Source organism: Lycorma delicatula, chromosome 1 (genome assembly GCF_047948215.1).
Source record: "Lycorma delicatula isolate Av1 chromosome 1, ASM4794821v1, whole genome shotgun sequence".
Taxonomy (NCBI): Eukaryota; Metazoa; Arthropoda; class Insecta; order Hemiptera; family Fulgoridae; genus Lycorma; species Lycorma delicatula.
The window spans coordinates 258592061-258605677 of NC_134455.1; the positions used below are offsets into that span (position 1 = coordinate 258592061).

Sequence of the window (13617 nt, forward strand, 5' to 3'; positions counted from 1 at the left end):
ATCATAAAAGACACTTATTTTACAATTCTTCCACAAAAAATTCTATCCTTCAGTGGAATTCCACTGAATACTGCCATAAATGGCAGTATTTATATTTAATTTTTTATAAATTTATATCATGAATAGGTTCATTTAATTATGATCGACTAATTTAGTGAAGTTCAAAGTGTACTTTCCTTAAAATCTGGATCAATTCTCTTTTCATCAACGTGATAATTCTGCACAACGTTTGTCTGTTACGTGTAACATCTTACAGCAGTACCATATTTCTACACACGGATTAGTCTAGTGGTGAACTTATCACAAATCAGCTGATTTCGATATCGAAAGTACTAAGGTTTAAACCCTAGTAAAGGCAGTTACTTTTATTGGGATTTGAATACTAGATAGTTGATGGTTGTGTTTTCAGTTAACAATATATCTCAGGAATTGTCGACCTGAAACTATGCAAAACTGCACTTCATTTACCATTCACACATCATCCTCTGAAGTAATACCTTATGGTAATTACGCAGGCTGAACAGAAAAAGAAAGAAGTGCTATATTTTCTGGCAGTGCTATATATTTTTTTAAGGGAATTGGAAAATCGGACTGTGAGGCTCTTGCATCATAGCAGAGGAAATATCACAATATTTAACTTTTGAGTTGTCTTACCTGTAATTCCATATATTTTTGATATTAAAAAATAATAGTCTATTTTTAAATGTTTATTATTTTTTGAATACTTGAAGTAATCGGGTTTTCTTATTTTTTATTCGGTAGATAGTTGGTACAATACATTCAGATATTCACTGAGCGCGAAGGAAGCGTCGGTTGTTTGGAGAGAGATTATTGTTGAATCAGTGATTGTCAAAAGTAAGTTGTAAATATAATTATTTGATATTATTTACTTAATTTATTCTTTCTTTGTATGGGACGTAAGGTGTTTTTGAGGCTGTGTTTCAGATTAGTTACAAAAGTATGAAATGTTTGAGGTTATGGTACATGATAATTTTAAGAAAGTGAATCGGGCTCCTTGGGAACGAAATTATTTTGATATGCTTTTTATTATTAACATTTTTGAAAATAGTTGGCATGCCTTAATGGCTATTTCGGTACTTATGCGGTTTGTTCCACCAACAACAAAACTTTAATTGTTATGATTATGCAAACAATGAAAAATGTTTAATGCGCATTAAATTGAAACCGAAAGACCTGATTAACCAAATTTTATTTAAAAAATACAAACATTCCTCAGAAATGTGTTTCCAACAATAATAAAAAAGCGTCAGAATACTTCTGGATACTTGCTCAAATATGACTGCAAAAGTTCTCATAAGCAAAACTGTGCTAATGCTTTTCTTTTCCCTTCTGCCATGTTGATTTGATGCGATGGTACATGTACCAGTTTGAGGGTCAACGAAAGTTTTAGAATGATTGACTGTAAAATTGGTGTATCCAAGACCCTTAAGATTACTGTAACCCTCCCACATGTCTGATGTAACAGAGCCAGGCAAAACGTACTTTTGCAAAGGCCACTAATATTTTGAGGTAGTTGCAAAAAGTTAAAAATAATATTGCTGTGCTATAGTTTGTAACCCTAATTTTTTTGTGCATGCTTGTTTATAGAAATTTTGCTCTTTTTCTCATTAAATGAACTAGTAGAATCAACTATCAGAATTTTTATGTAATAGATTTAAATGAAGTATAATTCGAGTAAATGTTATAGAAATACATTTATCAATAGTTTGATAAACAGAAATTTTATTTTTGTATAATTAAAAAAAATAAATGCAATTTATTAAAAGCGTTTCTTTTGATAAAACGTGATTTTATAAAAATCCAATTCAGTATGCTAAGTTGATATATGAATTTTCCAATTCAGGCCAGTCTTAATTTTGCCCCACTATATATTATAATTCACTTCAAGGAAGGTAGTGTATAAATAACATTTTCAAAATAATGGTTTTTATATAACTGGAGGGGTTTTTGTTTTTGCTGAAACCATAATCCAAAAAGTGTTAATTTTGGTCAGCAAAAACTACTTGGAGCTTCTAGTCAGCTATATAATAAATATTTATGTTTTCAAAGTATATTTTCATTTTTATTTTCATCTCTGAGAAGAAAATCTATTATATGAAGACAGTTAAGACATCCCAACATTTCAGATAATCATGCTTGGATTGGTTGTAAATATTTTTCCCCAAAAAATGCTTTGATCTCTGAAATTGATATTTGGGAAGAGTAGTCATATTTAGATGTTTAAAGGTAGTTTATGATTATCTTATTAATTTGCCTGTTTTACTGTTTTGGTTTTGTTAATGTAAATAACTGCTCTTATCCAATGATTTGTATTAGTCCTGAAGGAAAAAATGTCTACCATAACATTATTGTATTAACATTTAAATTAAATTGTACATTGAGTAATGAGATGTGCTTTCAGTTGTTACCAATTAAACCCCAGTGTTGGATTGCTGAATACCAGTTTTGTAGTACTATTAGAATTAGAATGGTATTGATAGTTGAATAATAAGTAATTTCTTAACTCTGTATCTTGCTTAAAACTAGTAACAACCTTTAAAACTAAAAGCTGTGTTTATAGTGACACTCACTGTTGCCAAGATGATATGTTGTAAGTGTGAGCATGTCACTAGAATTAATTAGTATCTTAAAAATTTTAATCTATTTTCTAACAGTTTTGTTGTAACAATCATTAATAATTTATTGTAATCATTAATTTTTAAAATTATAAACTGTTATACTTCTAAAATATATACGTACAATCTATGGTGTGTGACAAAAATTTATTTTTTGTCACAAGTGTTAAATATTTGTAACATTGGTACAGTTGTTAATTGATATTGTAACATTGGTGTGATAGGATGCCTCAAAACTAATGATGGTGATACTACCATCATGAATCTCATTTCCCTTGATGGACTAATGCTGGTCTTGAAGTCTTTTCCTGTAAACTTTATTTTACACGCAGTAAAAAGCTTTACTTATTTTTTTTTTAAACTAATTCTGTGAAAGATACTTTATGTAACAATAATGCTATTCTGTGAGAGTGATTTTGTGGTAATACCATTTAATCAATACTTATTTAATGTTTTCTGTGTTTTTAACTAACTGGCTAGAAGACTGTTGTGCGAGTGAAGTGAGAGCCCTGACTGGCTGCCTTATAAATAAATGCATTTTACGTTTTCAGGCTAATTAACTTTGTGGCAACATGTTACATGTTCTGAGTTCATGTACTATCATCATCTTGGCAATAACAAGTATTAGCAAGACACTTTTTACAAGTTTTATTAAATATGTACTATTACATTTCAAAACTGTTAATACTACTCTAATGTGATGTACTGTAAAAACTATTGTTGTATAACTGGATTTTATATGATAAAATTATAATTCTTTTGGAATTTATTATTTTTTGTGTATTACTAGCCATTTTATATAGTTATACATGGTGAAAAAAAAAAAAGGTTAACCAATATTTTGGTAGTGTCCTAACATCAATAAGAGGCAGACAACAAAACAACAAAATTTATATATATATATATAAATTTTTAATTTGGCATTCTAATATTCTTTATTAATATTCTTTAGAAAATAAATAAATATGGAAATTTTATGTTTTTTATCAACTTCAAAATTGTAGGCATTGTAATTTTTCATGCCATGATAACTTATACTTACGTTAGGAAGTAATTATTTACTGACTACAATTTTAAACAAAATGTGACTTATTTTTCAAATTATACTTTAAAAGCTGACTTAATGGAAAGTGTAAGGTTTGTCGATTACAAAATAATTTTGTGCCACTTTTATTCTCCTTCACTTTAATGATATTGTATAATACCAATCATATAGTTACATAGTCAAATACATAGTTACATAGTTTAAATACCACCACTGCAGTGATCTTATCTCTTCCCTGTAGTCAAAAATACTAACTGAATATTAGTAAAAAATACTTCAATTAGCTATTTCATGAATTCCTTTATTAATTTATAAAATAAAACTACAATTAATGTTAGTGTTGTGAACAAGTAACTATGTAATTAAAACTTAATTAGTATTAATTTTCTATAAGGTATGTTAAATTTATATACAAATTGCCAAGTGATTGATGTACATTTGACGCATGGAAAAGCAAACGGATCTGCTATGGAAACAACCCACTTTTATTGTGAAGCTTATCCAGATGGTAGATAGCCTTATAGTAACCACCGGGTTGGTCTAGTGGTGAAAATGCGTCTTCCCAAATCAGCTGATTTGGAAGTCGAGAGTTCCAGCGTTCAAGTCCTAGTAAAGTCAGTTATTTTTACACGGATTTGAATACTAGATCACAGATACCGGTGTTCTTTGGTGATTGGGTTTCAATTAACCACACATCTCAGGAATGGTTGAACTGAGAATGTACAAGACTTACACTTCATTTACACTCACACATATCATCCTCATTCATCCTCTGAAGTACTATCTAAACGGTAGTTATCGGAGGCTAAACAGGAAAAAGAAAGATAGCCTTATAGTAAAATATTTATCAAAATTTATATGAGAATTGCACATATGAAGCATTAACAAATGTTTATGGAAGATCAGTGTCTGTATCCACAAATGAATTAGAGGAACAATTTAAAAAAAAATCTTATGAGATTATGGGCTGAACAGCCATGGTCATTTGTCCAAATGGAAATTTGTAGCTTATTAGAAGTTCTATGGTAAACCAGGATTCGATCCTGGGATCTCTGGATGAAAGTCTGGCATGCTACCATTCTACCACAGAGATTGGTAAAAAGTTGTAGATAAAGTTGAAGAATCCAGAATTATTGTGCAGAAAGGTATTTGTAGTCCCTACACCATATGGAAAATTCTTCATTACACAAGCCTGCAAAATTTGGGTTGTGGAATGCTTTTTAAACTTTGCATAATTGATTCCTATTTATTTTTTAGTGCTGAATCCAAAAATAACCTTAATTTTTTTCATCATGTCAGGATTTTTCGCAAATTGCAAATTTCAAAATCTGTAAAAAGCTGAAAAATTGTGAAAATGTGATACTATAAATAAGAATAAAACAGTTTTTTTTTATAGTAAATTAATGTAATATATTCACTTTTTTGTTTATATTATACATTCCTACAGCTAAACAGTTGATTGGTCTGATGAGAGCACTTCTCATCAGACTCCCCACTGCACTAGTGGGGAGTTGAAGATGAGAGATGGTGAGGAAACTTGGCCGACAGGTTTGTGACAAGACTTAACAAGATGCAACATGTTTACTGGCAGCTATCCACGCCATTCATGCATCATGCAACTAGTATCAGTTCTGTTTCAACCATCAGCGTGCGTAAATGTTTTTTTTCCATCTCCCATGATCAAACGTGTTTTTGTCAGTGGAAAATATATTTTCAGGCCATAAAGCAAACTTTCTTTCCCTTTTCAAAATGGCTTCAAGAAACTGCAAAAATTCTGCTGATTCTTTTTGTTATATTTGTGGTGAGCTAATGGAGGAAAGACAAAAAAAATATAACAAGTTTTACTCGAGAAGTGTACCTCATGTATTTCAGAGTGAAAATATCAAAACAAAAACTAGACAAGAGATCAAGACAAAACTTGGGTACCCCACTACGTTTGCTACATTTGTTGAAGGACTTAGATGGTGGTCAAGTGGTGAACAAGAAGCATTCATATTTGGAGTTCTGAAATCATACCAATGATTGTTATTTTTATTCAACTGGTGTTAATGATTTCAATTTGAAGAATAAAAAAAAAATTGTCTATCCAAATATGCCATTTGCTTTACGCCTGATGGTCCAGTGCCAATTCCATCAGAAAATTTACCTGAATAGACGGTTCTATAAGTGATTTAAATTAAGACAACATTGAAGAGTATGAAACCAGAGATAGCTGTGCACAGTCTTAACTAAACAATTTGGTTCAAGACTTAAATTTGACCAAAGAAAATTTAGAATTGCTTGGTTCGAGGTTTAAAGAGAAGAACCTGCTAGCAGCTGGCACCTCATTTTCCTGGTTCAGGTACAGAGAAAAGGATTTTCTTCCATATTTTTCAGAAGAAGGAGAATTAGTCTTCTGCATTGATACACGTGGACTTTTGACTATTTAAAATTCTGTACAAAAGTACCGATTGGAGAATGTTCTTAGATTCGTCCAAAAGAAGCCGCAGAGTTGTCCTTCACAATGGGAATATGTATTCATCAATACCTGTTGGACATTGTGTTCATTTCAAAAAGGATTACGATAATTTGGAATTCATTCACGATAAAATTAAATACGACAATCATAAGTTGATTACGTGCAGTGATCTCAAAATAATATTGATGCTCCTAGGACAGCAAGGAGGATACACAAAGTTTCCTTGTTTTTTATGTGAATGGGATAGCAGAGACAGAGAAATTCATTGGATAAGGAAAGATTGGCCAAATAGAGTTTCATTAGAATCTGGAACCAAAGATATGGTCTGAAAAGGTCGCACAGATCCGATTAAAGTTCTCCTTCCACCTCTACATGTCCATTTAGACTAGAAGTAATTTGTCAAAGCCTGACCAAAAGAAGGTAAATGTTTTAATACATCTGTGATGAATTTCCAGTCTTATCAATCGCCAAACTAACAGAGGGTATCATTGCTGGTCCTGACATTGAAAACTTCTGAAAGATGGCAATTTTGAGAAGCAAATGGAAGTTGCAGAAAAAGAAGCCAGGGGAGCCTGTAAAGACATAGTTACCAACTTAGAAGTTTCTGGTAGTAAGAAGGATCTGAACTTCAAATCAGTTGTTAAGAACATACTGCAGAAGTAAAAAAATTTTGGCTGTTATGTGAGCTTGAAGGTTGGTTCACTTCCTAAATTCAGATATGGACTATTTTCCTGAAAATCTATGTGGTGTTAGTGAAGAGATGGATGAGAGATTTCTTCAGGACACGAAAGAAATGGATAGGAGGTATCAAGGAAAATGGATTACTATGTTGATCGCAGACTATTGCTGGATGTTGTACAGAGATGAACCCTATAGAGAACATAAAAGGAAAAGCACGAAGAAGTAGAAAGCCATCCAAAAAAACAACTCTTGGAATAAAATTATATTTTATATTTTGTCATTAACCTTTTAATTGCTACGCTTGAAATATTTTGAGCGTGTCATATCATTTAGTCATTGCTGTGTTTAAAATATTTCGAACGCAAACTCTCGTGTAAATTCAAACTGATAAAAAGAGGTGTTCGGTCGTCTCACATCGATGAAACTTGGCAGACAGCATCTGCCATCTCTTATGTATACAATGAACCTTGTTTCAAGTGTTTATCTGCATTCTGCTGCTGTCTGTGAAAAAATATGTAGATCAGTGCAACAAGCATGGAGGTTCGCTGCTCCTTCTCATGTGTTGACAGGGAGTACCAGGGGTAGTCAAAATGGCTTCTACTAGTGGTAAGTGTTTCTTTATGAAAGAGGAGCTTATAGAAGCTGTATATACGTGTGAATCAGAAGATGAATATTCCGAATTGAGTGATTATCACCCCAGTGATAGTTCTGTGTTTTTTGCTCAAAAAGTCAAAATTTAATGTTTTTGGTCATCAGTTTTCTTTTTTCTGACGTAAGGTAAGATGTTTTACTTTTTTATTTTATTTTTAATTATAAAACGTGAATATTTTAAAAATTAATTCAGCAATGAAAAGGTTAAGGGATTTAAGAGGGGTAGTGGTTTCCAAAGACATGACGTACCTCATAGAAGTTAATTAAATAAAAATAAATTAATTTTAAAATACACTAAAATAGAAATTAGGCTTATCTATTTTGTTGTATCACATTTTAACAATTTTTCAACTTTTTACAAATTCTGAAATTTGTGATTTTGTGAAAAATCCTGACTAGTTAGAAAAAAGTGAAGGTTATTTTCGAATTCAGTGCTAAAAAATACATAAGAATCAATTAAAAAAAACTAAAAAACAACCGTCACAGTCTTGTGTTATCCATTGCTGTATCCATATTTTCTTCAATGTGTTACTAATTTATTTTTAGAACAGGACTGACTTTATTTCCTGTAACTGGTATATTTATAACCCTAATACACCATACATTTAAAATTTTTTTATTGTAACCCAATACATTTTTTATTTAATATTTTATGTACAGATGAGGAATCATTTACTTTTGATGGAGTAAACAACTTTCTTAACCATTTTTGGGTGGATGAAAATCCCACATGTTTTTTTCATGTCAAGACATCATCATCAGTATTTGTCAATGTGTGGAAGGTAATTTTAGAGTCAAGCTGATTGGCCCATACTTTTTATCCTATAGCCTGACAGGCTAGACAAGCATAACAAATTCCTCACCAGTGTATTTCATGCTATATTGAAATATATTTCTCTAGCATGCAAAACAAATTATGTTTTGTGATATTCTGTAATATTTATATTCTGTAATATTTTATGTACAGATGAGGAATCATTTACTTTTGATGGAGTAAACAACTTTCTTAACCATTTTTGGGTGGATGAAAATCCCACATGTTTTTTTCATGTCAAGACATCATAATCACTATTTGTCAATGTGTAGAAGGTAATTTTAGTCAAGCTGATTGGGCCATACTTTTTATCCTATAGCCTGACAGGCTAGACAAGCATAACAAATTCCTCACCAGTGTATTTCATGCTATATTGAAATATATTTCTCTAGCATGCAAAACAAATTGTGATGGTAACCTGTGTATTTTTCTTTGATGTCTGACATTTCCTAAATAATTAGTTTTGTGAACAATGAGTTGGATGGACTGTTCTAGAAGCTTGGCTTCTCTAAACTTCAGATTTAAAAAAATATTCTACTTTTATTTATGGGGTATTTCAAGAGTTCTTTATGCATGTCACATAAAAAATGCAATTGATGTTCTAACGGATAAAAGGGATTTATGGATCTGTGTTAATAGAGTTGTTTTTCTTGTACTAATGTGAACAATGCATTACAAAAATATTAGATTACTTCTTTATTAACCTCACTGTATGTTGCTCTAGTTTATTGATATGTAATTGTACTGTTTAGCAGAGTTTTGAAATTGCAGTATAATCTATTTTAATGAAAATCTTGAAGTAAAAAATTTGCTCAGTTATTAATTTATTGTGGCAGGGTTTACTTTTAGTTTTTTTTTTAGTTGTACTATTATATTTAATATTGTTCAGTATTTTATTTACTTTAAAATAAATAGTGTATTTGTGTGTTTTCACTTCAGATTAAAAATAGTGAAGATGACAACACGACGAGGGATGAAGCGTTTAGATAAGGAAATGAATTCTGCTCCAACTAAACCTCCTGAGCAAATGGAAGTGTGCAATGATGATTCTGGTGATGATGAAGTTTTCCCGGAGGAAGAAGGAGGGATTAGGGTAGGAGATATATATATTCCACCAGCACCTCCAGCTGCGTGTTCTGTTGAGACTAAAGGACCTCGTCTTGTTATAACAAAAATTGAAGCAGAGAATTTCAAAAGTTATGCTGGAAAACAAAGTCTTGGCCCATTTCACAAGGTATTATTTTTTTCTTATTTGTTGTATACTAAGAGTGCTAATACAAATTTTATTTTTATGAAAATAATTTTATTTTATATAGAGCCAAAACACATTTAAATTTAAATCTTCAGATTTAATTCTTCAAATTATAGTTTTAATGTTTTATTGGCAGACATATTGAATGAACTGGTTGTGAATCTCAACTGGTAACTTAGCAGCTGCAACAATGCTTTTACTTAATAGATTCAGTGCCCATCTCTTTGACAAATCATTTTTATCTTTTGAGAAATACTCTACCAACTGAATTTTTAGCTCGCACAAATGTACGTTCATGCTGTCCAAACTGTGGTGAATAATAGTGTCTTCATTTAAATTTTTCTCAATATTAGAAATCGGTGGAAACATAAAAATTTTTGCTTTGAAGACAAATAAAATCTAGATATCAAGCTTCTTAATGAAAGGATGAACTTTATCATTAATAGTTTTTATCACGTCCTTTTAAATTCACATTCAAGTCACTTAAATGTTAAAATACATCAGCTAAGTAAGCCAACAACACATACTCATTATTCTGTAAAAACATTGAGAATGGTGTTTGTTTATTGTGGAAAACATTAATTCATCTTGCAATTCCAATAACTGGGTTAACACTTTCCCCCGTGTTAACTATCCGACTTCTGAATGGAAAAGAAGAAATGCTCATTTCATCTCATAGTTTTAGTAAACAGCTTATTCTGTAATAGTCGACTATTAATAAACTTAACCATTTTTACAGCTTTACAAAGAATTTGTTTGAAATTTTCTAGCATTGTTTTTTTTGTGGCAGAGCATTTTTGTGAAGGAAGCAGTGCATCCATTCCACTATTGGTATAAGACATTCTTTTAATATTTTCAGAAATCCACTGTTCTTTCCTGTTGTTGCCTTTGTACCATCATTACATACTGCAATCCATTTTATCCAGTCTATGTTATAGTTTTTAGTAGCTTTATATAAAACATAAAAAAAACATTGCTTTGTTGCATGACCAGGTATTGATTTGCAAAATAATAAAATTTCTATGATTTATCTGTCCCTATTGCATTTATGTTTCACAAAACAAGAACTGAGAAATTTTTGCTACATCTGTTGATTCATCTAATTTAATACTAAAAAATTCACTTGAACACACTTGCTGAATTATCTCATCGTGAATGTTGGCAGCCATGTCATCCATTTGCCTTGATATGTCATTAGAAAGCGGAATTTAAAACAGTTTTTTTGCTTCCACTCCCTATTAAAACATTGACCATATCAATTGCAGCAAGCGATATAAGTTTTTCTGCAATTGTATGCGGTTTAGATGTCTTAGCTATTCTTAATGCTGTGAGTTAAAATGTTTCAAGTATACTTTCATCAGTACGGCATGATTTCTCATAGTAATTTTCTTTCAAAAAATTCCATGGGTTTGGTTTTACCATCTGGACATTTAGTTTTCAAATGTTGAGTTAATTTTGATGACTTCATGATTTCATCAAAGAGGACTTGAATGCAAACAATACGGCTTATACGGCAATGCGGCTTTCTATTCAATGAGGTAAAAACCATGATTTAAATAACTCATTCTATAATCTTGTCTTTTTACCAATTGATTCATTGAATGTAAATGGCTCAGTTAGTTTTTTCACAAATTTATCCATTTTGTATAAGAATCTAACTGAAAAAAAAAACAGGTGCACGGTCTGACTGCACATTAAAATACCAAAACCTCATTTATTATTTTCATTGAAACTACACTTTTAAAAAACTTAAAATAAAGACACTAGAATGCATGCTTCACATTCAAAACTAAACTGATGTTCTGCAATCCCTTACGCCTCTTTTATACTGTTGAGAGCTTGATATGTTCTGATGTATCCTATGCATGCTCAAACATGATGCTCTCGCAGTGAATATTATGCAAGCAGACCAAATTCCAAGGAACACATATACATCAAGTTGGAACTTATAAATTGCTCATGTTTGTGCATGTCATACATGCATGTTTTAACCTGTCGCTATCAACGTAGCTAAATAGTTTTAACTAGGTTTCATTGGGTTGGGGTTGGAGGGTCGTGAAGTATTCATTATATATTTTTTTTTTACTTTTTGGGGATCGTGGAGGTAAAAAGCTTGAGAAACACTGATCTAAACCATTATTTCCATCTTAGGAGTGTTGCAGGAACAAATTGAGCTCTCTTTTTTTTCACAAACACTTATTTTTATGTTTTCACAAACATTTTTTAATGTTTTCACAAACATTTATCATTTGTCGATGATGTGAAAATTTATAGCCTGATCAATTGTTTTGAGTGTTGTAAAATTGTTTCAAATTGATATTGATAACATTACTGCATGGAGTTTAATTTCTAAGTTAGAATTAAATATAAATAAATGCAAAATATTAGTTTTCATCATAAACAACAGTATAATAATTACAGGTGTGCAATAAATAATAGACTTAAAGCAGTCTCATAGATAAACAACTTTTATCTATGTATTTTTGCTTGAGCCCTGTCTTATGTACAAAAAACATGTAACGAGCAATAGCTAAGGTCTCTAAAAATATTTGTTTTATGTTGAATGAATAAAAAATGTTCTCCCGCAATGTTGTCATAAATTTGAACTGTCTGGTAGTCAAGAGTATATTGGAGTGATGGACAGTGATATGGAATCCTTATCAACAGAAATGTATTCAATTCATGAAATTGAGATTATTCAAAATAAGTTTTTAAAATCTCTGCTTTAAAAAAATATAGTTACCCAGTCCTTTGAGCTTTCAGTGGAATGTTTGAGAGATATAATCTTTGTCAATTCATTTCTGAGTAAGTGGAAGGTTGTTTGTTGAAAATATATAAACTTTTAATTATGGATCGATATTCTTGCCATAATTTAACCTAATGAAATTTTGAGTTTGTTACAGTAGGTCTTGTACTAATTTTTATTTTATGTTCCAGATCAGAAACTGTGCATTTTAATAACTTTTTTTTATTTGTATGTTACGCATATTTAACAAAATAAATAAGTAATTAGACCTGTTAATAAATAATTACTTAATTAAGATAAGGATGTTAATAGTGGTGGATCATGTAGACTAAGTTGTTATTTCTTACGCTTTGAATTTTTTTAACAATTCTAACCTAAGAATTTATCACAATTACTATTAAAAGATATTTCAAATAAACCTAAGTAGTTTTCAAAGGCTGGTACTTTGTTGTTATTGACGGGTAAAACATGAAATTTGAATTAAAATTAAATTGTTTACAAGAAATTTAACATATTTTTTCTCATTGATCCTGTCAAAAACATTAAAAAATATAAAGAGAAATACACTGAATAATTATAATGTGAGAAAACTTAATAAAAAAATGTAAGGGTTATGATGCAATAAGATTGCATATGTATGTAAAAGATCATATGTGATCTTTTACTTTCCCGTCTAGTGCTGTAGCAAAGTAATAGCTCTAGAAGCGACAGTATTGTAATCTCTCCAATTTGGGCTTATGTGGTTTTCACTGAATCGGCTTAAAAGGTTAAGGGAATAGAATGAGGTTTTAGAGAAAGGCCATCCTCATTATTTCAAGATTTCTTCTAATTAAGGTCATATTTTTCTTAGGCACATTTGTTAACAATTAAAAAATAACAATATTTGCAAATGCTTTTTTTGCAAAATTGTACCCTCAATACAAAATAATAATATTTAAAGTGTAAATTGTTAGTCAGTCTGGCTAGGTCTCAAACTCGATTGCTCAGTTGACTCTGTACCTGATGCGTTAAAACTCAAAGCTACGCTAGTTTACCGACCGTACAAGTGAAATTTGTTCTGTGTAAATTGTGAAATTACATTAGTTTAGTTAGTGCTGGCCGTCGCCACTAATACTGCCATACCCGTGCGAATTAAATACAGTGTGCGCATGCGTTCAGTTAGAATCATTGAATTGAATGCATAAATATTATATCTAAATAAAATGATAAATACATTAAATGATCGTACAACTGTTTGTCAGCTTTTGTTGTTTTTAATTATCGAATGTCAGTGCATCTTATGGTATAAATTTGTTATTGTTTACCAAATAATTTCATAACAGTTTTGCATGTTG

At 30.7% G+C, this 13617-nt stretch overlaps 1 protein-coding gene across 1 annotated transcript in view; it reads left to right on the top strand.

The window, feature by feature from the left end:
* Positions 1-350: 350 nt before the first annotated feature.
* Positions 351-13617, top strand: part of glu (structural maintenance of chromosomes 4-like protein gluon) — a 142031-nt gene continuing 128764 nt past the window's right edge. The window contains exons 1-2 of the mRNA XM_075376229.1: positions 351-855; positions 9225-9519. Of these exons, the coding sequence (XP_075232344.1) occupies positions 9241-9519 (279 nt within the window). The 5' untranslated portion in view covers positions 351-855; positions 9225-9240. The remainder of the gene's footprint in view (positions 856-9224; positions 9520-13617) is intronic.